We start from the raw sequence: 27,390 nt of genomic DNA, 5'->3' as shown, positions 1-27,390 counted from the left end.
AATCTCTTCTTTTTAAGTCTCCAACTCTAAAAATTAGGGGAAAGAAATAAAACATTAAAAAAAATATTAAAGCTAAATTTTATTTTTGGCCCTATAACTTTCACAAACATGCAATTTTAGCCTTTTAATTTTTATAATAGCACTTTTGACCCGTTAACTTTCACATAATTGCGATTTTGACTCTTCTGAACAAGTCAACGTACAGGTGACAAATGATTCACATGTCACATCAACATGACTTGCCATATATGCTAATGTGACATGCGAGTCATTGTCCACTTGTGAGTTGATTTAGTTCAATATCAGTGGAGGGCCATCATTTTACAAAATGGACTAAAGTTAAGGTTAAAATCATAAGTTTGTGAAAATTGCGGGTTAAAAATGCAATTTAGCCGAATATTAATATGATGGATGTTGTGTCACTCTCATTCTTTAAACCTCAACCATTGCCGCAAGAATAATTAATACATAAAGTTACACTGACTGTCCACTCTCACCTCTGTTACTCCTCTCTTCCCGCCTCTCTCCGCGCGCCGCCGTTCTCTCATCTCCGCCGCGCCTCTCTTTGCTTCAATCGAGGTATCTCTTCTTTCTCTCTCTGTAATCTCTCTGCTTTATTTCTACGATCTCTGCATTTGACACTGTTAGCGTAAAACTAGAGAAGGCGTAGGAATATAATAAAGATGCATGTTTTTCCTATTCACTATTTGACTAATACTCTTCAGATTAATGTTGATTTTCGTTTACAGAACTCTATATATTGCTAACTTGTATTGTTATTATGTCAATTTAATGTTATTTAATTGGACGCGGAGCGATTGGTCCCCTTGGATTGGTCGGTCCTAGGTCCGGATACCAAGTTTTCAAAAAAATAAAATGTTATTTAATTGGATCCATGTGTTAAAAAGTTTTTATAATGTTTAAACCATGCTTTTGATTGCTCTCTTGTTTGCTTCCATGCATTTTTGTGTGATTTTCCAAACGATGGAAATTATTTGTTAGGTTTTCTCAACACAGGGCACAAAAACTGCTCAAGATTTTTTTTTTCTCTAGCTCTGGCCGTGTGGCGTATTTTTGCTTTTGGTAGATGTAGCAAATAATTAAGGTTCATTTATTGAAAATATTGTTTCAGATAATTATGCTAAAAATCATTGTATAATAGAGAATAAATTTCGTAACAAAGAATGTTTTGTTGCCATTCAAATTTGTTCCAATTTGAACTATTTGCCTATTGATTGTGCACATTGCTTAGAATTCTTTATTAATGTTTTGCTTGGTTCAAATATGGTTTCACATATTTGTTTTTTAAATTTGTGTTTTGGCTCGCGGTTTCTTTCGCATCATGAAGTAGGCATGGTGGTGTAGGCTTGGTTTTAAATTGCAATTGTGTTGGGATAACTGAACTTGCAGAAAAGATGAAGTCTTTGTTATCATATCCCTTAAATGCTGAACATTATAAGACAAACACTTTAATATCCTTTGCATTTTTACATCCATGTTTCGTCAGTTTTTTTTTTTTTTTTTTTTTAATTTGAATGTGATGCGTTTTGAATGACACAGGTTATTTCTACAATCCCTGCAACACACTCAAGAGGGAATATTATTTGTGAGGAAATGTCGTCATCGTCATCGGTTGAATCACTTGTTCTTAAACTCCATGAGATATCAGCTGTCAAATTCGGAAACTTCAAGCTCAAATCTGGCATCTCCTCACCAATCTACATTGACTTACGTCTCATTATATCTTATCCTTCTCTCCTCCAGCAAATCTCTCAGACCCTAATTTCCTCTGTTTCTTCCGCTTCCTTTGAGCTTGTATGTGGTGTCCCTTACACCGCCTTACCCATTGCAACATGTGTCTCTCTTGCTCAGAACCTCCCTATGGTAATGCGTCGTAAGGAAGTCAAAGACTACGGCACTGCTAAAGCCATTGAAGGTGATTTCAAGTCTGGCCAAAGTTGCTTAATCATTGAGGATTTGGTTACCAGTGGAACTTCAGTTTTGGAAACAGCTGCACCTCTACGTTCTGTGGGGTTGAAGATCACTGATGCTGTTGTCTTGATCGATAGAGAGCAAGGTGGGCGAGAAAATTTGGAGGAGAATGGCATCAAGCTGCATGCAATTATTAAATTGACTGAAATGGTGAAAATTTTGAGGGATCATGGAAGACTTGATGACGAGATGGTTGGAGTCGTCACAAGATTCTTAGATGAGAATCGGAAGGTTGCAGCTGTGGCAAAGGTTGAGAAGCCAATTGCTAAGGTCAAGTCTTTGTCATTTGGGGAGAGGGCTAAGCTTTCCAAGAATCCAACAGGAAAGAGGTTGTTTGAGATAATGGCTAAGAAGGAGAGTAATCTGTGTTTGGCTGCAGATGTTGGAACTGCAGCTGAATTGCTTCAAATTGCTGAGAAGGTGAGAAATTGTTTTTCTTTTACAAGATGAATACACTTTTATTTATTCTTTATTAGCCCACAAAATTTGTTTTCTCTCTTATGTACTTGAGAGAGTCCTGTATTCTTTGGTGTATTATCATCAACTAGATTGTAAGTGGATGTTTGGCCCTAATAATTACTTAGCTTTTAACTAAATATGTCTTATGTTTTCTGACAGGTTGGACCTGAGATATGCTTGCTGAAGACTCATGTGGATATTTTGCCAGATTTTACTCCTGATTTTGGCTCTAAGCTTCTCTCGGTATATTTCTAAAAGAAACCTACTTTGTTCATGTCTTTTTTGGCTTCAGTATTACTGTAGAAACTTTTCATTCTTAATACTATTAACAATTAGTCCAATAGAATATTTCCTGGCATTTATTAAACAGAGAGATGATTTCATGTCTTTAATCAGTTATAAGAGTTATACTTATATATGTGACCATATAAGTTTGTATGAAATTTTAAGGTATCTTCTACATTTCTGGTTTAGTGTGGTGTCTAATTTATGCTTTTTCCTTTTGAAGATTGCAGAAAAACATAACTTCTTAATCTTTGAGGATCGTAAATTTGCTGACATTGGTAACACAGTGACCATGCAATATGAAGGGTAAATATTTTCTCAAATATTTTGGATTTCCTTCTGGATTCCTCATTCGTATCTAAATTCAATATGACATTGTTCTATTTTAATATCTACAGAGGGATCTTTCACATATTGGATTGGGCTCACATAGTAAATGCTCACATTATCTCTGGTCCTGGAATCGTGGATGGACTAAAATTGAAGGTCTGTTTATATAGTAATTTCCATTACAATGTACATTATATTCTCTTGTAGCAACAGTCGATTCGATAGTGTAACATGTTTCTTGAACCATACTCAGGGTTTGCCTCGTGGTAGGGGACTGTTGCTGCTTGCTGAAATGAGTTCAGCCGGCAACCTTGCCAAGGGAGATTATACCGCTGCTGCATTGAAAATTGCTGAGGAGCATTCCGACTTTGTAATTGGCTTCATCTCCGTTAATCCTGCATCATGGCCAGGGGCACCCATAAATCCTTCTTTCATTCAGGCAACTCCTGGAGTTCAAATGGTGACTGGTGGTGATGGATTAGGGCAACAATATAACACTCCACATTCTGTAAGTTTTTGCATGTTGCCGTGCATCTTTTACTCATGCTTGGGATAAATATGATTAAAGTACTAATATTGTTATAGGCTTTTTGAATATTTTGCGGTTTATACCTAAATATCGTTGTTATGGAAAGGTTCTAAATGAATTCTTGGTTTGCTTGCTTTGATAAGCTGATTTGTTTCTCAAGCCTTGTTTAATATCAATACTTTTTCTTTTTTTCTTTCTGTGGTCTTACAAATAGAACCTCTTTTCGTGTTTAAACAATTATAATTATATTGTGATCTTTAGCTAGTTGATTTTATGTCTTATATTTCTTTCCGGATAACTTGGTTGTTTCATAGTGATGGTAGTTTCCTTAATCTTTTGTTGAAATTGCATTGCAGCACTATTTTTTTTGCCATCATCTTGTCCTCTTTTCTACTGTTTTACATAATTTTTACTTACTGATCTTGGGAAAACGGTTTTCCAGGTCGTTCATGATAGGGGAAGTGACATTATCATCGTGGGACGTGGCATTATCAAGGCAGCAAATCCTGCTGAGGCAGCTCATGAATACCGTCTACAAGGATGGAACGCATATTTGGCCAAATCTGCTTAAGGGGCCTGCATTTGAAGAATAAAAAGATGAGTTGAAATCATGTTTTTGTGTGACATTTAATCTAATTTAACTCTAACCCAGAGGAAGGCCTTTGGTACATTATAATTTTGAAAGATTTTTAAGTTAGTAACTTAAATTGGAAGTGGCTTTTTTTTGTTCTCGGTATTTTCATTGCAGTTCATCAATTTTTTTGTTCCATCCTAAAGTTGATGAAAGGCTCTTTAACAAATGCACGCATTCTTTGTGGCAGCAACTTTCCACACCTTCACATTTCCATAAACACAACACTTACAGTTTTTTGGGATGTGTTCTTCTAAAGTGATGTTGAGGGGTGTAGATTAGAAAGTTCTTCCCTTCCAAACATGTTATGATAAACTCATGTTTCCAATGGCATTGCTAAATGCTAACTATCATATAAGCTATTCAAAATACAAAATAATGGAACAAAATTGAGTGTGAATAACTTTTTTAGTACACCTGTTTGTATTTTTTTTTTTAATAAAAAATTGTTTCATTTTTCACTTTTTTTTAAAAAAATTGCAAAACTTCCTATTTTTACTTTTTATTTTAAAAGATTTGTACATAAAATCAAGAAGGAAAAAAAAAATACTTTTTGTCTTCCCATTAACAAACCTTAACATGAAACATAGTGAAAATATATGGTAGTTTTGCAATTGAAGTTGAAAACAAATAACATTTTCTAAATCAAAACAGATCCTATAATTCTAAGATAATTTTTTTTTGTTACATTCTAAGATTAATTTTGATCATGTATGAATGAGGTTTTGCAAAATAAGAATTATGCTTATAAACATGTTTGTTTATGGTTACAAACAAGGAGGATTGGCTTGGTCTTGTTGAAATCTGAGTCACAAGAGTGAGCAACTTATCTCTTTTTTTTTTTTTGTTATGGTAATGCAATGCAATAGGTCTCGGAAAAATCGGGTTGTTTCTGATGATGAAAACCAACAACTATGGTGAGAAAGGATCCTCTCAAATATTTTTTCCTCAATTGTTACATCTTAGTCATTGATTAACTTTTCTTCATTTTTTATAATTAAAATATTATCACATGTTTTTGATTCGAAGGCCCAAATCCACACATTATTTCCTCAATTTATTTTCTAATGGAGAGAATTCATTCTCGGTAACAAGCATCATCACATTGACTTTTTTCAAAGCTCTTATTTAATCACATTGACGCAATTAACATGTATCTTGATCACATTGACATGTATCCTAGCTTCATCACATTGACTCTCAATAAGATAATGACGCAATTAACATGTATCTTGCTCCCAGCAAACTAGCCACGATTTATAGAACAAATGTGTGAAGCTTTCATTAAGTTTTTCCCTCCTCAAAGACTATCATTTCTGCAACAATTTTTTCATGGATTTTGAGTTAGTGACCAGTGACCACTACACTACTCAATAAAAGGTTTGTGTCTGAGTCAACTTCCAAAATATTTTCTTAAAAGTGCTTTAACGACTAACACGTAATTCGGTCTTCAAAATTTTAGCATTGTATCAATCTAATCTTCAACATTTGATGTTTCATGAGTGTTTGATGAAATGCTTCACAAACCTATGTATGCATGTGTCTGGACAATCACCATCAACCACTACATCCTCGACAGACCTAAACCGCTATGACATTTTCAACACAACCCAATTCGGCTATGGCAACACATCCAGTGACTTCAATGACAGAAGTTCACGAGGAGGAAATCCCTAACGAGTGCTTAGCTTATATTCTTTAGTGTCGTCCGTCAATCATAAAAGCTACTCATCCGTGGTTTCAAGTGGCAGCAACTTTCCCTCGGCGTTTTTATCTTGGAGTAGACGAGAATAAAATGTGGTGCCAAATGTTATGTTAAATATGATGAAACCTAATCATCCAACTGTACCAAAATGTTGTGCACCATGGACAACACATCTAACTCTTGCACAGTTGCATTCTCCTTCATAATAATCTATAACTTTCAAAATGATAATCAAGTTCTTTTCTCTATTTAAATCTACTATCAAATGAATCTTTAACATTATTAACTTAATACTTTATTTCAAATGCATCCCCAACATTTATGTCATTAAAATCTTTACAAATACCAACAAAGAGATGAACCTAATTAAGTATTTTGTACCCTCTTTTCTATAATTTCAAGGGTCAAGTTAAGTAATTTACTCCTACTTTAATGTGAGTCGATTTGGAGTTTGGACCTTATTCCTGTGCAAAACAAAAGAAACAAATCAAAGATAACTACTATCCCAATTTCCAACTGGTAGCATGAAGTGTGAGTGAAACAATTACTATAGATTCAGAAGAAAATTAGACATGGACTAAGGTTTTAGATCTATATTAAAAATAAAATAAAAAATCATGTCACATTACACCTTCCTGACCATGCATTTGATGTAAAGTAAGCAAAGAGATGTTGCCTCCTAAATTACAAAATGCAACACATGACCAAAAGATTCATACTACTAAGTTATCAGTGCACTACAGCCTATTCTGTTTAACATAATAGCAAGGAATTCTATAGTCATTGTTCTTTCCAAATCCTTCCGGTAACTCGTAGTTTCAACTCCTTCCTGTCACCCCCAGAAAAGAAGAGAGCCATGTTTCTTTGAATGATGAGACCGTCAAAACTGTCACGAACCTTGCGGTGGCTTTCCCTAATGCTTCTAGGCACGCCTTGCCAGGTCATCTTCCTCCCATTTCCACCTACCTCAAGACTGTAGGTATAGTTCTTTGCCTCATTATCATCGCCCATGAACCGTAAAAATGCTATGTAGACAGGAGCCATTCCCAATTGAAATGCTTCAAAATGCAGACAAAAATACTGTCCGAAGCAACTAAAAACCTAGAAACAAAAGTGAGCCCCAGAAATCAGCTAACTCACATAGTTTGCATAAGAACTCTACACTACAAGATGCACTTGATAATATCAAAACTCAACTTTCAAAGGTTCCACTACTGAAATACAATTACTTTGTTTAATCTAGTAGGAAAATCCGAAAAAGTAACAAGGGATTAGTTTACTTCAACTATTTTATTTTAATCAAATGATATGAAGCACTGACACAGACATAGAACCCAAACACGACACAAGTAAAAATTTGAGAAAAATGAATAACTGGATGTAACATGTGTCGGTGTCTGTTAAATACTGACACATGCCAGAGACCGAACACACCTTCAATATAGAGTGACAGTGCTACATAGCAGATGAAGTCATATGAATGACAAAAATAACACTATCTAGCACCAGTTTAGTCACCAGTTTAGTTAATTTGTGAAGTCAATGAAATGCAGGGAGAACAAAGTTCAGCAAAACAATACCGTTAGCATCCACGTGGCATTTTCAACTTCTTGTGGATTTGATTTGACATAGCGATGATTAAAAGTGCAACCACTATGCATGTCCACTTTATGATCATCTTTCAAGTGTGCCACCAGGTAACGTATATCACCGACAACAGAACATTCTGAACCAGCATATGGACAGTTATAAGGTCTAAACACACATTGAGACTCGTGTTTTAGCTTGCTGTAATATGGGTATATGCCTATGCACCCGAAACCTTGATATTTACAAGGAAGTTCTAAAGATGCAGCCACCTTCTCCAATGCCAGACATCTAATATTCCCGAGTTCATGCCAACAAGTAGGGCACCGGTCATGGACTCTTGGTTTACAATCAGAGCATAAAGTGTGACCATTCGAGCACTGCCAAAAAAGATCAATAACATAGCAAAATCTGTTAACAAAATTACAAATAAAGATGTCATTTTTTTTGCAAATTTGTAGGATACTTTCATTTTGAATTGAAAGAAACACTAACAATCATCTCAGCATAGACTAGATACATGACATGTTGGAAAATTACATTTGAAACGTAACTAGTTTGTTGGCAAATGCTTACTTAGATCCTTTTGAGTTTTGATATTGTAAAGTCATGATAAGAGATATAAGGTTCAAGGCTGGCCTAAGTAGAAATCCTTTTGAGCTATTTTCAATTTTGAAAGTCAATTATTGTATATAAGCTGCTATTTGTGAAATTCAATTAATCCCTTATAAGAGAAACAAGAGGGCATTGCAAAACATTAAACAGTGGCATCATAATGGCAAGGGTACAATGCAAGAATAGATCAGTGTTAAAAGCAGTGGACAGTGGTATCAATCATGGATAACAGAAAATAGCAATTTGTTCAAATTCTACTACGCTACAGTTTTAGGCACCACTATCGCCGATATTTGACAACACATTGTACTGAATAGCATATCGCAGAACAATAGTGATTTGTTCCAATTTCACTATGCAATAATCGACAAATCAACGATGAGCCATAAATAGAAAAACAACCTGGTGAATTGGAGGGTACATAGCATTCAAGCACACAGGACACTCTAAAAGCTCACGAACACTGCTCGTAACAGTCCCATTAGGTTTAACAACAGTCTGTAAAGGATCATTTACGAGTTCAGGAATTTCTGTTGACTCTTCAGTTTGAGGAGGGTCAACCCCAGATCTGCTCCGCATATCATCGAAGAATGGTTTACTACAAGCCATACTTGTATGTCCGACCATCACCAGCCCCTTCACGAATGAAAAAAAAAGGATTACAAAACAATCAATCAGGAATAAAAATTTATAGAAATTTTACGGTCTTCCCAGCAACAATCAATACATACATGTACATTCCCAGTTATTTCTTTCAGAAAAACCGACTTTTTACGCAACAATCAAAACATGAACTGTCCTTCTATAATTTCTATGGCAAATCTGTCATCAACCTTTGGCCGCATTCCTATTCGGAAGAATTAGGATTCTTACTTTCTGGTAGCAGCTATCAAAATTTGGTTTTGAAACACATTTCACAAGTCGTAATTTTTAACTGTCAATGGACAAATCTATGCACGCAAACAGAAGAAATCTAATGAAAGCCAACACCAATCATCATTAAAAAAAATAATAAATCATATGGTTCAGTTTCAAGGTCCATTTTTATACCATTTTTATTTTATTTATTGCCAGAACAATTATCAATTGGCTATGCTTATCCCTCAAAAAGTAGGAAGTGTTTTGCCTTTATAAGAAAACATCTTTGAAATACTAATTAATGCTCCAACTAAGAAGATTCAACACTGAAAGGGACAACAGTCTTAATTTCAAACAAGTCATGAGTCATGATCATAACAATTATTGTGTTAGCCTTCCCTTATACAGAAGGCACCTACTCTTAACCTACCTTACATAGCAACAAATGTTGTCCTAAACAAACTAGCTCAAAGGAATCAAAATCACATTACCACATAGACTTATTAACAAGAAATAAAAGTAAAAAAAAACCAATGTTTTCAAAACCAGACCGGAGATTGAACAGGTGAGATGTCACGGTCATGATTCAATTGGTTGTTTAACCACAATTGAGCTGGATCATAAATAAAATAAAGTAAAAACATATTAAAAAGTCAATAAAAACAAAAACTGTTTGAACTAAACTGCGGTGAAATGCAACGGAGATTCAAACCACCCAGCAAACTGGCCGGTTCAGGTTCCAAGTTCGATCCGATTTTAAAAGCATTGTCAAATATCTCATACAACTTGGTCAGTCTCTCACAGATTAAAAATGTTGTACATTATTTTAAGCATAAAAGTAAAAACTAAGTATAAACACATGAACAAGACCAATGTACAAACCAACATATGCATGATAATCCAAAACACTCATTCTTCACATTTGAAAATTTTGCATGCCCTTTTAGGGTTTACAACAAAATGTTCCATCCATTCAAAAAACCTAACCTTAAAAACAACAAACAGATCTACCCACAAAAAACACAAACCAAACACATCCCATAAAAAGGTTAAAAAAAAAACGGATGAGATAAAAATACAAATAAAAATTGAAACTTTAAACAACCCACGAATGAAAAATTTCATGAGGGGTAAAAAAAATCAAAACCCAGAAACAAAAACAACTAAAACATTGAAATTAAAAAAAAAAAAAAATTGGGCAGAAAGTGACAAAAAATTACCTTGTAAACTCAAAATTACTACGATTTAAAAACTGAAACTTTAAACACCCCAACAATGAAAACATTCATGAGGGGGTGAAAAAATCAAAACCCAGAAACAAAAACAAGTAAAACATTGAAATAAAACAAAAATAATAATAAAGTACCTGCAATGATGGTTTGATCAGAAATTCATTTGAGAGAGAATGAAACACAGAGGGAAGAGTTAGGTTAAGGTGATGAATGTAGTGTGTGTGTATGATGGATTAATAAATAGTGATTTTGTTGTTTGTTAACAATAAATAAGAGAGTAGAGAAGACCACGAGTGCGCGTCTGCAAGTGAAAAAGAGAATTCAAACTAGAGAGAGATTTTTCTCGAGAAAATACAAAGAGAAGGGTTCGAAAAGTAGGGCCCATTTTTTATTTTTGTTTTTCCTTTTATCTTGGTTTGAAAAGAATTTAATTTATATGTACCGGTGTAAATTTATTTTGCACATTTGTCTAATAATATATCGACACATCATGTATGGTAATTAAAAATACATGAAGTGTCACATTCATTAAGTGATGTGACAATGTATTATTGGATGTATGTGTAAAAAAAAATTACATCGACGGTGCACAACAATTAAACTCTTTTGAAAATTGGTGTGGATTTTGCATTTTTTATGTTTTATATACACCGTCGGTGTAAAGTTGTTTTGCACGTGCTTTTAATAATATACTGACACATCATATATGGTAATTAAAAACACATGATGTGTCACATTCATTAAATGATGTGACAACCCGTCATTTGATGTATGTGTAAAAAAAATTACACCAACTGTGCACAACAATTAAACTCATGTGTGAAAATTATATTTAAGGATATATATACTACATTGTTATTATCGGTGTAAGTAAATAAAGAGGCTTATCTTCACAAGTTGAAGTCAACATAAAAACTTATGTAAATAAAGAGGCTTCAATTGGCATTTGAATCAAATGATTATTTTTTTAATTTGTTTTCCTAACAAATACAGCAAAAAAGCAATTTTCCAGAAAATTTATTTATTCACTAAAATATCGAATCAAGGACATCACATGAGCAGAATTTTTCTTACACATTTTTATCTTACAAACCTACCATCACCATGCATTTATAGTGACCAACTTGGTGTTTTTATTTTCCTAAATTTTGCTTGAAAATTAGTAAGAGATAGAAAGTGAGAAAAATAGACTGAAATTGAAAACGATAGCATTTATGTATAGTCACTCACGGACTTTATCTGCATTTTTTCAGGTTGTTTGCTGAGCACTGCATGCAGGTTGAATATTTATTTACTTCTTTGATATGCGACAATTCTTTTTTCGTGCAATCACTGCCTTTTTATATCAAAATGGAAACACTTAACATGTCAGACAATGATGTAAAAAACATTAAATTAAAGAGTGAATACATATTTTCATCCATCAGAAAAAAGTTAATGTTAATCCCTTTTAATAATATTTTTGGTAGAAATTTAACTAATAACAATATGATTTCCATGTTTTATTTTTCTGCCAAGTGTCTCTATTATATTTATAAAGAAGGCTTAAATATGTAATGAGTCCCTGCAATTTCACAAATATTTGGTATTAGTCCCTGTACTTTATTTTTATGGTTTTTGGTCCTTGCAATTTGAGAGCAGTTTGTTTTTAGTCCTTCCGTTACACAACCGTTAAAAAAAATGGAATAAGTTAACGGAGTGCCACGTGGCCCAATCAATATAAGCCATGTGTACAATAAAAATATTCACTTTTAGAATTTTTTATTTTACCATTATTACTTATTTATTATATTATTATTATTATTATTAAAATTAAAATTAAAAAATAGAAGGCTAAGAAAAAAAAACGCAGAATGATGAAGCTGAACGCTGAAGCAAGAACGGAATATGAAATGGCGTTTGCAAAAGGGGTAAATGGCCAGGGTTTACAAAAATCATTCATAATAGTTTGGTCTTCACATAATCGCGTTTCACAATTGGGATTTCATCACAAATCGCGTTTCACAAATCGTTTTTCACACAATCGCTTTCAAGCTGTTTGGCAAGTGGCAACTGATTTCGCAGTTAAGAACACTGCTTTAGCGTTTGGCCGAGTTTGGAAAGCTGCTTACGTTAGGAGTTAGGACACAGCTTCATTGTGGTGGTGTTCGTGGTTGTGGTGGTGGTGTTCGTGGTGGTAGTAGTGGTTGTGTGGTTGATGAAGAATATGAGGTTGGATGGTGATGTGGAAGAAGATGAAGTTTGTTGTTGTTGATGAACAAGAACACAAATTAGCATCTCCAATGGCTGCTCACGGAGAAGAAACCATAACCTAAACCTTTTTAATGCAATTTTTTTTATTTAATTTAATTATTATTTATTTTTGAATTTCAATAATAATATATAAAAGTGAATATTTTTACTGTGCCACGTGGCTTATATTGATTGAGCCACGTGGCAATCCGTTAACTTATTCCATTTTTTTTAAACGGTTGTGTAACAGAAGGACTAAAAACAAACTGCTCTCAAATTGCAGGGACCAAAAGCCAACAAAAAAAAGTACAGGGACTAATACCAAATATTTGTGAAACTGCAGGGACTCATTAGATATTTAAGCCTATAAAGAAAGTCATGTCATTTGATGAATAGAAATAATTCACGAAGAATTTCTGCCTATGATCTATAAGTACAAGTATATATAGTACTCATACTCGATATAGGTACGTATGAAATACTACAAAAAAAAATAAAATTGGTTTACAATGTTGGAATGAGGATCGAACATAGGACCTTATGCATACTATTTAAATTCCTCACCAATCACCATTAGACAAAACTTAATAGCTTTTTTTTTGTTACACCTTAATAGCTTAAATACTACCAATTTTTAAAAACCAATGTACTAATAATATATTAGAAAATATTAAAAAATAAATATTTTGAGTGACAATAAAAATGTTAATTAAATTTAACCATGGCAACCTTCTAAAAATATATTTCGGAAATATCTCTCATAGGAACATGGATATCTCTATCATTGAATAGTCATTCGGAGACATATATTTATAATGTGTGTTCCTATTTATAAGTGCAGGCCAAAAAACATTCATCTCAAGTGAAGCTACTCAAACAACTTGATGTTTGGATCCATAATTTTATTTGGATTAGTAATATTGAAAATAAGAAGTTAGTCATTGCTGAAGGGGAATTAGGACAAAATAATATGAGAGATCAATGACTCAGCTGATCATTATGTTTATCAACCTTGGTTTAAGTTTATTTGGTGGAGTAACTCTTCCGATGGCTGAAAATTTCACCCTTAAGGTAAATAAGGGAGTGATCAGAGTTCGAACTCTAACTCGCAGTATATATAACGCATTGTCCTTCCATGTCTTTGGTTTCTTTTGCCACATGAACAAATACTATTGGATTGCATCGGAGGTCCTCCCAACTTGTAAAATTGTTCCACTTGATTATATATATTTTTTAATTTGCTTAAAACAACCTTAAACGATTGTTATTTTAGAATGGAAAAGTAGACTAAAATATTGGGCTCAAATGGTTCGGGAGAACCCATAATCGATTTCTTGTGAGAACAATTCTTGGCTATATTTTACTTATCTCGCAGTCGAACTTTGAATTATTTGACCCCTTCTCTGGAAACCAAGATTAATTACAATGAACTTGCCACTGATGTTGATCTTGTTAAACCCATGTAGGAATTGGATTACATGTAGTTGACTGCATGTAGTCAATTATTTTGAACCGTCTGATCTTCAGATCTTAAAGCAGTTTTTTTTTTTTAATATAAAATTCTGAGATAACATCTGGACATCCAATCAAGATTGGACGGCCTAAAATTTACTGACTGCATGGCTGTCTCATTTTTCGACTTTACAGAGTTCGGGTCCAACACATGTATACCGTGTGTTTCGTGTCCAAATGCATATCCATGCAATTTTTCATCCTACACTCATCATGGTGAATTTTTTTTTTATAGATTTTCACCCTAGTGTAGTGGCGTGTGCTTAACTTTGTAATGAAAGAGATTATATTTGAATGATCCTGCAAAATGTATGGTGCAATGCCTCTCTCCTCCCCATAAATAAATAATATTGCATCCTTCCCTATTTAATTTAAAAGAAAATGCTTTCATATTGTATGCTGATTAAAAAAGTGGAGTTTATGAGGAGCGTTAGAATTGAATCAAAAAAGAAATTCAGTATGATGTTGAAAGGCTGAAACTGAAAGCAATAGTCCGTGAAACATTTGTCAAATTTACCGCCAAGTATTCAGTTTGAAACAATAATGGAGTTGCTATAATTTCATATAGGATGGGAAATAGGTTCAACATAACAAGACTGCTTAAATGGGTATGATTTTGATACAGATATAACACTTTATGTGTATGAGTCAGGGTTCGAATTCCGAACACTCTACTTATTCACCTTTAAGGTGAAATTTCAAGTCACTAGACAAATTAACAAAAAAGAGATTAGAGATTAGAGATACCCTTTGTATAGCATTGCAAATGCAATGCAAAATGAATATTTTAAACAATAAATAACCAAAAATTTCCACATACATCAAGAAAAGGATTATGTTGCCAAGCAACCCATGCAAGAACATATTGGTCATACAACAAAAATAAATAAGCAATGATAGGTAGATTACTCTACAGTCCGCGGATTCTAGCGCCATGCATGACATGATGGCATCATCTTGTTATCACGTTAAAGTTAAATTACACATCACAAAGATAATGGTAAACTAATTATTTAGGTTACATTACATATGAGAATAGTACACAACAAGGAGCAGAAAAGCACCAGAAAAAGAATCATCACTCCACTAAACTAAATTACACAATAAATAACACAAAGACCAATAATGACTAATTTGATTACATCTGCACTACATCAAACCAGAAAAGAAGGGAAGTTCTTGCATAAACCACTCTGACTCGTTGCAACACCAGATCACCGCTTGTCAAAACGGCTTTTGCACCTCCTTCGATGCGTGTTTGAGAAACAAACACCCCGTTGCCACTGTTGCTCTTGATGTGCGAGGGAACCACTTCACTGCTATTGGCAGTACTCACAATGGGACATGAGAGAAAATCCAGAGGATTGGACTCGCATTGTAGTACGCATCCGTCTATTGTTAGTCTTCCACTTCGATGTAGCAAGCAGCAGCCGAGCTCAGCTTTGACGGTTAAGTTTGCTAATTTGCAGGTGGAAAGGAACTCGAGTGCACTGCTTGGACAAAACAAAAAAGCACATACCAAAATGATGCTAAAGATGAAACATAGGCAATACTTTACAGGGTTCTTTCCATGCTGCTGGATAATGGTTGAGATGGAAAACTCTAATCAAATACATTGTCTTATCATGAACCAATATTCATAGTATAAGGCCCTACAATTTCAAGGACCAACTTGTGTAATTACTCAATCTTATCCATTTGAAATTCAGCAGCATGGAGGTAGTTCCAAGTTGGTTAACAGTTCAACAGTTGACTACACAAAATCTAAATTCAAGAGATGCAAACCTGTCTGAGCCTCGCGCACAAGTGAGCATCGTGTCATCTGGAATTTCACCTGCACCAATCTGAACAAAGAACATTGGTTGTGGAAAAGCAAATATGGGAAAATTTCCTATCTTATAACACTTACTGTTCCCTCAGAATTAAAGTACAAACATCAAGAAGCAAAGTATTTTTGTGTCGTCGACATTTGGCAGAGACATAACATGAAACCAAAACCGGTCTGTGTGTTTTATAGTTCTTTTTAATATCCAGTTTGAAAGAAAGACAAAAAAAACAACAAAAAACAAAAACTTTTTTGGAAAAACTTCTCTCCAATAATAATCTTCAAGAAAGGAGCACTTTCAAACATGTCTGCAGTCTTAAAATCACTTTAGGAGTGACTCATTCTGTTCTCCATTTTGTGTTGGAGTCCAAGCGAAGTTCTTCCTGCAGGGCATCGGATGTCTGAGCAGTTCTTGCGGTGCTTATGTTCTGTTTTCTGATTTCCATTTCTAGGGTTCTTGATTCCACCAATTTGTGGTCTTACTCTAAAGAAAGCTACTCCTAATATTGCATTAAATATTAAATCCAATCTATAACATATATAATCTTGTTAAACTCGTTTATTTGTATTGTAGCAACACTAATTGAACTATGTCAATTTCAAATTAGTTTCCATGTTTTACTATGACAAAATCATTAGTTAAAACCACAAATACACCCCGAGCCAATTGGATGCGATTGGATTGGTTGGTGTTTTCTTTCAAAGTTGATCCAATCAAATCCAGTACACCCTACTGATAAACAACAAATTGTTGCAACAAAACATGGAAGCTTATAAAGAAGTCTCATTCATGTTCATCACATATTGGACACCTGACACTAACATTGAGTAATTGTTATTCTATGACCTTCAAAGCGCTTTGAGGAAGCAAAATCAAATTTTAATTTAACATGTTGACGGCTGCAAAATGCAAACTATATGGAATGCTTAATTTCAAGGAGTGTCAAGGTTGTGTGGTTTACAAATAATTTAATACTAATAGAGTAATACCAAATCTGAATTATTAAAGATCAAGATAATGGTTAGGTCAATGATCTTCCCATAAAACTAAATTTCTAGTTCCTTACTTTTCTAGTTTGTGAATAGTGTTGTTGGTCAATATATATCCTCTAATTGTGTATGCCAGTGTTGTCAAATAGTGGCGATATAGCGCCACAACATAGCTGAATTCGAACACAGCGGAACAAATAGTGATTGTTCTGTTAACAGGAATAGAAAAGAATTTGAACAAACCACTATTTCAAGCAATTCACGATTGACAACAGCGACTAAAGTAAAAGACTAAAAACACAAATTTTAGTTGCCTCAAATTTTAGATTCCTGTTGGTAGATTTTACTTGGTAGGAAATCTATGACTACCATACCATTATGCGTCTGGTGGCATTCACTGACCTTGGAATCGGATAAACTCCTCCCCCTCCAAACTTTCATTCATCCAAATGCTTATTTGGTAAAAAAAATTGTAACAAAACCCGGACATAGATGAAACTCATTTTACGAAAACTTAATTTTCAGGAAGAAAAAAAAAAAAAAAAACTTAATGGGTCACTTAAATATGCCCCTTTTGTCGATTTCATGAGACAACTTAATATGTTTTATTAGATTCCCCCACCAAACCACCATATACAATAAGAGTTGGATAACTGACCAAGCATAGTGGTTTTTTTATTTGAATGTTTGAGATGCGATGAGTTCCACCAGCCGCTATTAATATGGTATCACCTGGCCTGTAAGAAAGTGGCAACTAGAATCAATAGCCTGATAAATGTTTTTAAAGTAGTACCAAAATAACATTAATTTGACATACCTTGAAGCAGAAACAGCAGATTCAATGTTGGGGAAAACACCGGGTTCAGATAAGTCTTTAACCGATCGATCTACCCGAAGCCAGAGGCGAGGATGACATGCCAAGTAATTCCATCTGTGGCAAACGAGGGCGGTATTAAAGCGATCTGCAAACTCAATAGTAGCTTCGTGATAGAAACACTCAACATTACATTTTTTAAATTTCTATAAAACATTCATTGAGGATCCAAGTTTAAGTACAAAGAGAGTGAAGATAGAAAAATATAGAAGAATAAGAAAAAACTAAAAATGCAGCAGAGTGGCCACTTTCCATATCTATTCGCAAATAAGTGGTAAAGATTTTATAAAACAATCATGTTTTGAATACAAATCAAGGGGTGATAAAATTATAATCATGGCCAATTTACTAATTAAATAAATAACAAAAATCAGTTCAATATTTTAAAAACCGAACCGGCAAGACCTCTGAATCATGGTTCAACCGCCTTAAACCCTTTGAACTAGCACAAAATCGCGATCAAACTGCCCAAATAGGTTGAACCATGTCAATTCGGTTCAGTTTTTAAATCATTGACGATGACTAAGTTGTTATACATCTTCCACAAGCTTTATTAAACTTGGATACTCTCATGAGACTACATGAAAATAATTACACATTTCATAAACATCTAAATCTAAGCTACAAAGTTTGACATAAATACCAAAACTTGTCTCAATCCTAAATCTAAGGTATCCATCTTTGAAAACCAGACAAGAAGCAAATCAATGCTAAACATCAATTATTCACACCCTTTAAAAATATGAAGAAAAAAAAATCAAAACCTAGTTCATGTTACAAATTACCATCCCAAAGACATGTCAACCACCACAAATCCCAAAACAATCGATCAAATTAACAAAATTTAAGAAAACAAAAATCTGGGTATTGTTGAATTAAACAAAAAGATTAAGATTTTGAGCAAAAAAAAGAAAAAGGGTTATACCTGGAATAGGAGGAAGGAAACTAAAGATATGCATAAGACAACCATCATCGAGATTATTGATACGAGAATAACACGAAGAAGAAGAGGTTTTTTTCCTTTGACAGTTTTTCAACTGTCCCTTGTTACATTCTTCTTGTTGTTGTTTTTTGTTTTCCATCACCGTCATGTTCTTTCTATCTGAAGTTTGAACCAAGTTTGTGTATCTATCTCCTCCACCGCACAATCATAAGTACATGTTTGGTTGGCTTTTACGTTTGTGATGATGTTTTGTTTTGTTTTGTTTAAGAATCTTCGAACAAAAAAGTACACAGTACTTCATTTTGTCACGTGTATGTATGGTACTTGAACTGCGTTAGGGGTTCGAGGATTTTGGCCCAAATACTTTAAACCTACGTTTTCATCGAAAATAATGATATGGATATCACTATTTGTACCATTTTATTGGATATACACCCTCCAGATCTCTTTCTTTTTTCTCAATTATATTATATGCTTTTGGTACGAAGATTTCACCTTCTTTTAACTGTGACTAATTTTTATTGAGAATTTTCTTCTTTTAATTGAATTTCTTTTCATATAATAAAATAATGCTTACAATTTGAACCAATTCCTTGTTGAGAATTTTTTTTCATCAATAATAAAATAACCTTTTTGTCATTGTTCTTTCTACGATTTGTTGTGATTTTTAAGATGCTCTCAAATAAATTTTTAACTTTATAAATATTAGTCATTCTGAAAATATGTTAGAGACTAAATTTATACAGTAATAAACAATAAAATTAGAAACTAAATTGACAAAAAAAATTTAAAACATAAGAAACCTATTTAAGAGTATCATATAAAGTCAGAGATTAAATTAATTAATGGATTACTCGTATTTATTTTCTTGCTACCATCCATCTAAGCAAAATGTGAGGACAAAATTACAGATAAATCTTATCACAAACAAATCAAAATAAAAATGTGAGGACAAAATTTGGTCTTTGTGATGATAATAGAAATGCTCTACTTGATCTCCGTGAACTTAACTCAGTTGATAAGAATATCATATATATCATGCAGGAGCTGAGGTTTAAACCCGGACACCTCCACTTATTGGAATTTCTAGCCACAAATAGGGATGACAATTTGACTCATACCCAGAGGGTACACGCAAAAATTACCCATAACGGGTAGGGTAAAAACCCGCATTTTGAGTACGAGCACGAGTATGGGTAATTACCCGCAAAAATGAACGAGCGGTACGGGTACCTTAGTACTCACCCCGCCCCATACCCGCATAATATATATTTATTTATTTTATTTATATTATTATATTATAATATATGTAAATCAATTTAAAACAATACAACTCTACTAAACTATTACATATTTTTAATAAAAATATTTATTTATAACATAATATAAAAATAATGGGAATATTTAACATAAATATGAACTTTAACATAAAGTTAGTAATAATTTTGTTTATAATTTTCATCAGTGAATATTAAAATCTTTGAATTTTTTTTAATTCTATTAAAATTATATGATATTTTATAATTGATCAATTTATTTTTAGTAAAAATGCAGGTAACGGGTATGGGTACCTAGGTACCCATAGGATATGGGGATGGATACTATAGTACCCAACCCATACCCTACCCATTGCGAGAAAATTTATCATCCCACCTACCCACTTTGTTACCCACCCCTGGAAATTCCATTTTTGCCCTTGGTCAAAAAATTCGGAATGCGTTTTCCAAATTTTTTTAGTTCAAATTTGGAAAAAATTCGAAAATCACATTCCGAAGTTATTTTTAAAGGCAAAAAAAAAATCGGAAAATGCATTCCGAATTTTTTGACCAAGGACAAAAATGAAAAACATGGGGTAGGTAGAAAGTGGATAGGTGGATGAGAAATTTTCCCATTGCCATCCCTAGCCACAAAAAAGAAAGATAAAAGAAAGAAATGCTCCGACCAGAAAGCACCACTCCACTTCAAAGAGAGAAGAGCAGAGTTTTGTTATACATTCATTTGCATCTTCTTCCTGCAAAGTTAGCAACTAATTAATGGAGGCTATGGGAGAAAAACTTGTCTCAAATTTTGTTAAGCTGTTGTTAGACAAGCTTGTTTCTATTGAGTTTGTCGACGATTTCCAGAGCACAAAGCTCGACGTTTCACTCTTGAAAAAGCTCAAGACAACACTGCTCAAACTTCTAATCGCACTTAATGATGATGCTGATGTCAAAGAATGGTTCAATAGACTGAGATATGCTGTCTCTGAGGTTCAAAATTTGTTAGACGAAATCAATACTGAGGCATTACGCTGCAAAGTGGAAGCTCAGTATCAAATCCTAACTCCTACTACTTCTCAGGTGCTCAAAAATCTTTCTTCTAGTTTGACACGGTTTAATAAAGTGATTAATTCTAAATTGGAAAAACTAATCGAAAGATTAGAGTTTTCGACTTCAGAAGCTGGACAGAAAGATAAATTAAGTGTTTCCTATTCAAGCAGCAGTGTTTGGTATGAATCTCCTAAAAGTTCTGTTGCGGTTGATGAGTCTTATGTTTATGGAAGAGACAATGATATACACAAACTTAAAAATCTTTTGTTGTCTGAAAATGCTAATGATGGTGATTGTAAACTAAGAATCATTTCCATTGTTGGTATGGGAGGGATTGGTAAAACAACCCTTGCCAAACTCCTTTACAATGATGGCGAAGTTAAGGACAAATTTGAGGTGAGAGGGTGGGCACATGTCTCAAGTGATTTTGTTGTTTTCAGGGTTTTGGAAAACATTCTTGAATCAATCACTTTACAAAAAATCAGGAATGATAACCTGAATTCTCAACTTCTTGAATGGGTCGATTTTGAAAGAAATGAAACTAGTGATGTGAACGCCAGTTACCAGAATATTTTATTAGTGACACTGCAACAAATTTTAAGCACTAGAAATTTTTTGCTGGTGTTGGATGATGTGTGGGATGCAAAATCTGTCGATTGGATATATCTGATGGACATCTTTAATGTTGGGGAAACGGGCAGCAGGATCATCATCACGACACGGGATGAAAGAGTTGCACTATCCATGCAAACCTTTCTTTCTGTCCACTATTTGAGACCTCTGGAGAGTGAATATTGTTGGTCTTTAGTTGCCAGACATGCATTTGGGGCACGGAACCATAAACAGTCTGATCTAGAAGAAATTGGTATAGAACTTGCAAAAAAATGTGATGGGTTACCATTAGCTGCAGTAGCACTTGGGGGTTTTCTTCGTTTCAAATTGTCCCCGGATTATTGGAATGATGTGCTAGAAAGTGACAGTTGGGAATTGATAGATCATGATGTGCAACATACTCTACAATTGAGCTACAATTATCTATTGCCTCCTTTAAAGCGGTGCTTTGCATACTGTTCAATTTTTCCAAAGAAGTCCATTATAGAAAAAAATCTGGTGGTTCAGTTGTGGATTGCAGAAGGTTTAGTAGAATCGTCCACAAATCAGGAAAAAGTCGGAGAAGAATACTTTGATGTATTAGTGTCAATGTCATTGATACATCGACGATCTATTGGTGACGAGGAAGCAAACTTTGAAATGCATAGCCTCATCCATGATTTAGCTACAATGGTTTCATCTTCATATTGTATCAGGTTGGGCGAAAGTAACCTACATGAAAGGATACATAATTTATCATACAATAGAGGGCTATATGACTCATTTAATAGATTCGATAAATTGTATGGAGTAAAAGGTCTACGCACCTTTCTTGCATTACCATTACAAAAACAACTTCCTTTTTGTTCGTTATCGAACAAGGTAGTACATGAGTTGTTACCAACAATGAAACAGTTACGTGTTTTGTCTTTGTCAAATTACAAGAGTATCACTGAGGTTCCCAAATCTATTGGAAATTTGTTATACCTTCGGTACTTAAATCTTTCTTGCACTAAGATTGAAAGGTTGCCTTCTGAAACATGTAAACTATACAATCTGCAGTTCTTGTTGTTGTCAGGCTGTAAAAGGCTCACTGAGTTGCCCAAGGACATGGGAAAATTGATTAACTTGCGCCACCTTGACGTTAGTGACGTTGCATTGAGGGAGATGCCCGTACAAATAGCCAAACTAGAAAATCTCCACACTTTGTCTGACTTTGTTGTTGGTAAACATAATGGTGGACTAAAGGTTGCAGAGCTAAGAAAATTTCCCCACCTACATGGAAAACTTTCCATCTCACAACTACAAAATGTTAATGATCCCTCTGAAGCGTTGCAAGCCAATATGAAGATGAAAAACCAAATAGACGAGTTAGCTTTAGAATGGGATTGTGGTAGTACTTTTTCAGATTCACAAGTTCAAAGTGTTCTACGTGTACTTCAACATTTGCGACCCTCATCAAATTTGAAAAGTCTCACTATCAAAGGGTACAGTGGAATCAGATTTCCAAATTGGTTGGGTGATTTTTTATTTGGCAACATGGTGTACTTGAGGATCTCAAACTGTGATAATTGTTTATGGCTTCCACCTCTTGGACAATTGCGTAATTTAAAAACGCTCATTGTTGTTTCGATGCTTTCAATAAAGAGTGTTGGTACAGAGTTTTATGGAAATGATAATTACCCTTCATTTCAACCATTTCCCTCCCTAGAAACTCTTCACTTTGAAGATATGCCAGTGTGGGAGGAGTGGAACATGATTGGAGGTGCCACTACGGAGTTTCCTAGTCTTAAATGTTTGTTACTAAGTAAGTGCCCAAAACTGAGGGGAAACATACCTGAGAAACTTCCTTCCTTAACTGAACTTGACTTAAGAGGATGTCCTCTACTGGTGAAGTCAAGACATTCAAATCATAATATCAGTTTTATAATTACAATTCCATTGTCAGATGTATTCAGCCAATTGATGCTCCCTTTCAATTCTCTTCGACAGTTGACCATAGAAGGCTTTCCATATCTGACGTCTTTCCCAACAGACGGTCTACCAAAAACCTTGAAATTTCTCATAATCAGTAATTGTGAGAATTTGGAATTCCTGCCTCATGATTCCTTGCACAATTATGCATCATTAGAGGAATTGAAAATATCTTATAGCTGTAATTCAATGACATCATTTACCTTGGGTGATCTCCCTGTCCTCAAGAGTCTGTTTATTGAGGGTTGTAAGAATCTGAAATCGATATTAATTGCAGAAGACTCGTTGCAAAAGAGTCTCTCATTTCTTAGAAGCATCAAACTATGGGATTGTAATGAACTGGAGTCATTTCCCCCAGGTGGATTGCCCACTCCAAACCTTGTTTATATTGCCTTGTGGAAGTGTGAGAAGCTTCATTCACTGCCAGAAGCAATGAACAGTCTGACTGGCCTTCAAGAAATGGAAATTGATAATCTACCAAATCTTCAATCTTTTGTCATAGATGATTTGCCTATCAGTTTACAAGAATTGACTGTTGGCTCTGTTGGAGGGATTATGTGGAATACTGAGCCAACTTGGGAACATCTCACTTGTCTTTCAGTGTTGCGAATTAACGGTAATGATACGGTGAACACGCTGATGCTGCCATTGCTACCTAAATCTCTCATGAGACTATGCATCTGTGGTCTTGGTGATAAAAGCATTGATCAGAAGTGGCTTCAACATCTCACTTCTCTCCAAAACCTTGAGATTGTTAATGCTCCCAAACTCACGTCATTGCCAAAAGATGGATTGCCTTCCTCTCTTTCTGTACTAAGCATCACTCGCTGTCCATTACTGGTAGCAAGGTTGCGGAGAAAGCGAGGGAAAGTGTGGCGTACAATTTCTCACATTCCCTCCATAATTATCGATGACGAATTGATCACATGATTTTCCTGTCCAGGTGAGTCTCTTAATACTTCCTTTTTTTATTATTATGTCATCATCAATTAATTTTTGGCATTTGCAACAGTAACATAAAAAAAAATCAATATTATAACACTAACTCATTTTTTAAATCATAGAATTCTATTATGATGTGTCACTGTCAACCCTGCTTCTGCCCAATCTTGTTGTGAGAAGCCAAATTCGCATGCACGAATCAGGAACAGATGAAAAAGAGAAACAACATCTGACTCCAAATATGTTAGGTGCTCTTTTTGTCTATATGACTTCACATATATATATATATATATTAATGAGTTGGTTTTAATGCATTGGCTGTATCAAAATTTTGTAACATGGGTTAATTATTCTCTAATCTGAGTAAAATAAATATCATTCACGCACTTCCACATTTTTGTATTTGTCTAAGTGTCTTGACTTAACATCAGCATTAAAAGACAAACTCAATTTTTTTAAGCAGAATTAGTTTCTGTTATCTTATTGTACCAATATGGATATTTTATTCTTCCTTTTCTACTTGCCACCAGCCCAAAAGGTGCCACCATTGAGCAGAGTTCTCCTATTGTGTGTGTCAGTTGGTTGCTGCTGAATTGGATTGCTCATGAATGCCATCAAACTTCTCCAACACTGGTGACCTGTTTTCCACTTCTCCAAGTTCTGTCTATGAGCCTCCATTTTATGTGAGTTTTATTGTACCCTTCCCCAATGATGCTGGTTATTAACTTTCAAAAGTTACACTCAGTTTGATTAAATAATATTCCCTTGTTTAGTTTTTTCACCTTGTTTTAACATATACCGTGATGCATGTACAAACAATGATGTTTTATTGATGGGTGTAATGCTTCTATAAATGCAAAGACTGTAATCTGGAACAACATTCGTTGTATGTTTATGTGGTGACTGTTACAGTTCTAGACATTATATTAAGAATTAAATATTCGAGAAGCAGTAAGCTTAAGTCTAAGAGAGATGTTAATCTTTCAAGATATTTATTATAGTAATTTTTGACTATGTAGTGAAATTCAGGTTTGATCCAAGGTCCTATCTAGAACATATGCAGTTAATTTTCTTTTACAATTATGCTGTATTTGGTTCTGCTAGTTGCTTTTTATTTACCAAACAATACTTTTACTTTGCAATATTTTTAAAGTATGAGACATGTGTAACATGTGAAAGAGCATCTTAAAGACTCGTAGTATCTATCGGATATTTGTAGATTTTGATCATCTCTCAATTGTGTGTAAGCCTTTGCTAAACATCATTAGATTTGTTGCAATATTTTGTGGAGTTCGTCTAGCACTCTAACTATATCTGCGGTGATTACATCAAAAGATTATTTTATTTCCCTTCTATCGTGCACGTAATCTGACACATTTCCTACAAACTGTTTTGGATCTCACAGTATGAGCAAACACAATCAAGACACAACAACTACCTTGATTCTACTTCTACAGATGCTGCTCTGGTGGAATATAAGACATAGCCGGTACTCTTTTATACTTGTTTTTCTTATTCATGTTCATTCAGATTTTTTTAAAAATTTTATTCCATATGTTAATCTATTTTAACATATATTTAAGAAATATATTCATTTTATCAAGGTTATTAGCTATTCAGGATTTTTAAAAAAATAAATTCAACAGAATCCAGTTTATTAGATTTGAACTTTCCAAACTTAACAGTCTGTTTTATTTGCCTCTAATCCTATATATGTTAAAATTTCATTGTAGTCTCTTAGAAAACACTGAACAAATCCATCATTAATGCCTAAAATATCGTCCACATCCACACATAATTTTGCTTTTGGTTATTGCTTTGTTCTATTAAAAAATTAACACCATCAAACTTGATATGGTATCTGTATTTAATTTTATTTATGTTTGTATTTGCTCAACAGTTGAGCCTCAAATTGGAGGTAGATTCGTCCAATGGTTTTCTCCACAAATCTGAATGTCGTCGAGGGAATATCCAGGCCTTCGTAGAGAGATCCTCGACAATAGCCATGACACATTCAGAGAAAAGGAGCATCCACACCATGGAAAAGCAGATAGCCATGCTAGGAAGATTTTAGTTGAGTATAGCATAATCTATCCAGTTCTGCAGTTCTGTTATAGACATTGCAGAACCATCTTTTTTCCATTGATTTCAATAATGCATTGAAATTTGAACCATTTGCTTGACCTGTAAAGATGACACTAGTTTAATGATACTAACAATGGCCAGCATATGTGAGTTTATAAATGCATTTCTATTTTCATGATCAGAAAAATGTATTGAACTTGCAAATGAAGAAAAGTAATGTGTACCTTATCTAAATGGTGTAAAATAAATAGTAATAAACATATTAATTGATGATAGAGTAGTAGTTATATATGTCTGACTAGTAGCCAAATAAGTCATACATAGGAGTATTTGTAGCAGAAAAGCATTGGAGAAGTGAGAATGGATAGTGTATAAAAGTGTTCCACCAATGAGTCAACTATTCTATGGTCAGAGATGTTGCAGCAGCAGCACCATCTTCTCATTGATTTAATAGCCGAGATTAATTACTACAACAAATTTGAACTTCTTAATTCTTATATTGAAAAAGTGGACGCTGTTAGTGTTTTTTTTTTGGGTTTACAATGAGCTGGGGATCGAATTCAGGACCTATAAAATACTACCCAAACTCCTTACCACTAGATCAAACCTAGTGGTTTGTTGTTAGTGCTTTTCAAGAGAATGTTTCTACATTCTTGTTTTAGTGGATTGCTATTTTTTTTTTGTTGGTTAGTAGTACCATGTTAGGTACGAAGTTTCAACCACAATGACTAACGTGTAATTTTTTTCTCTTAATTGATTTTTTTTTCATACATAAAAGGTACTGACCGTCTGCTTATCTTATCTACCACTTGGTCCAATTTTTTTTTACACTGCAAAAAAAATGTAAAAGAATCATCTACACGTTATATATTGATAAGGAAAAAATGGAG

General features: G+C 34.0%; 4 protein-coding genes across 8 annotated transcripts; 2 read left to right on the top strand and 2 right to left on the bottom strand.

The window, feature by feature from the left end:
• The first annotated feature begins 411 nt into the window (after positions 1–411).
• LOC123913258 (uridine 5'-monophosphate synthase) lies at positions 412–4,331 on the top strand. The gene is made up of 7 exons (XM_045963940.1): positions 412–579; positions 1,561–2,412; positions 2,611–2,694; positions 2,960–3,042; positions 3,135–3,222; positions 3,320–3,574; positions 4,038–4,331. Exons 2-7 carry the CDS (start codon positions 1,615–1,617, stop codon positions 4,164–4,166), a joined length of 1,437 nt encoding a protein of 478 aa, XP_045819896.1. The 5' UTR covers positions 412–579; positions 1,561–1,614; the 3' UTR covers positions 4,167–4,331.
• Positions 4,332–6,170: 1,839 nt separating this feature from the next.
• Positions 6,171–10,571, bottom strand: LOC123913259 (E3 ubiquitin-protein ligase DIS1-like). 3 transcript variants are annotated; one of them, XM_045963942.1, is made up of 5 exons: positions 10,358–10,571; positions 8,865–9,083; positions 8,536–8,769; positions 7,512–7,898; positions 6,212–7,032 (listed from the first exon to the last, which is right to left on the bottom strand). In XM_045963942.1, exons 3-5 carry the CDS (start codon positions 8,758–8,760, stop codon positions 6,712–6,714), a joined length of 933 nt encoding a protein of 310 aa, XP_045819898.1. In that variant the 5' UTR covers positions 8,761–8,769; positions 8,865–9,083; positions 10,358–10,571; the 3' UTR covers positions 6,212–6,711. The 3 variants fall into 3 exon arrangements, with proteins under 3 accessions (XP_045819899.1, XP_045819898.1, XP_045819897.1); XM_045963941.1 differs by lacking the exon at positions 8,865–9,083 and adding an exon at positions 9,543–9,604 and having other exon boundaries at positions 6,359–7,032; positions 10,358–10,570; XM_045963943.1 differs by lacking the exon at positions 8,865–9,083 and having other exon boundaries at positions 6,171–7,032.
• A 4,353-nt stretch (positions 10,572–14,924) lies between these two features.
• LOC123913257 (F-box protein SKIP5) lies at positions 14,925–18,869 on the bottom strand. The gene is made up of 5 exons (XM_045963939.1): positions 18,582–18,869; positions 17,600–17,744; positions 17,441–17,519; positions 15,753–15,811; positions 14,925–15,457 (listed from the first exon to the last, which is right to left on the bottom strand). Exons 1-5 carry the CDS (start codon positions 18,745–18,747, stop codon positions 15,106–15,108), a joined length of 801 nt encoding a protein of 266 aa, XP_045819895.1. The 5' UTR covers positions 18,748–18,869; the 3' UTR covers positions 14,925–15,105.
• A 1,595-nt stretch (positions 18,870–20,464) lies between these two features.
• Positions 20,465–26,889, top strand: LOC123913256 (putative disease resistance RPP13-like protein 1). Of its 3 annotated transcripts, none has more exons than XM_045963937.1 (5): positions 20,490–24,416; positions 24,538–24,663; positions 24,994–25,098; positions 25,821–25,904; positions 26,316–26,889. In XM_045963937.1, the coding sequence occupies exon 1, from the start codon at positions 20,633–20,635 to the stop codon at positions 24,401–24,403; it is 3,771 nt and encodes a 1,256-aa protein (XP_045819893.1). In that variant the 5' UTR covers positions 20,490–20,632; the 3' UTR covers positions 24,404–24,416; positions 24,538–24,663; positions 24,994–25,098; positions 25,821–25,904; positions 26,316–26,889. The 3 variants fall into 3 exon arrangements, with proteins under 3 accessions (XP_045819894.1, XP_045819893.1, XP_045819892.1); XM_045963936.1 differs by having other exon boundaries at positions 24,946–25,098; XM_045963938.1 differs by lacking the exon at positions 24,538–24,663 and having other exon boundaries at positions 20,465–24,416; positions 24,946–25,098.
• Positions 26,890–27,390: the final 501 nt, after the last annotated feature.

Source organism: Trifolium pratense, linkage group LG3 (genome assembly GCF_020283565.1).
Source record: "Trifolium pratense cultivar HEN17-A07 linkage group LG3, ARS_RC_1.1, whole genome shotgun sequence".
Lineage (NCBI taxonomy): Eukaryota > Viridiplantae > Streptophyta > Magnoliopsida > Fabales > Fabaceae > Trifolium > Trifolium pratense.
The sequence above is the reverse complement of the archived record's forward strand: the minus strand, read 5'-3'. Positions and strand labels throughout refer to the sequence as shown.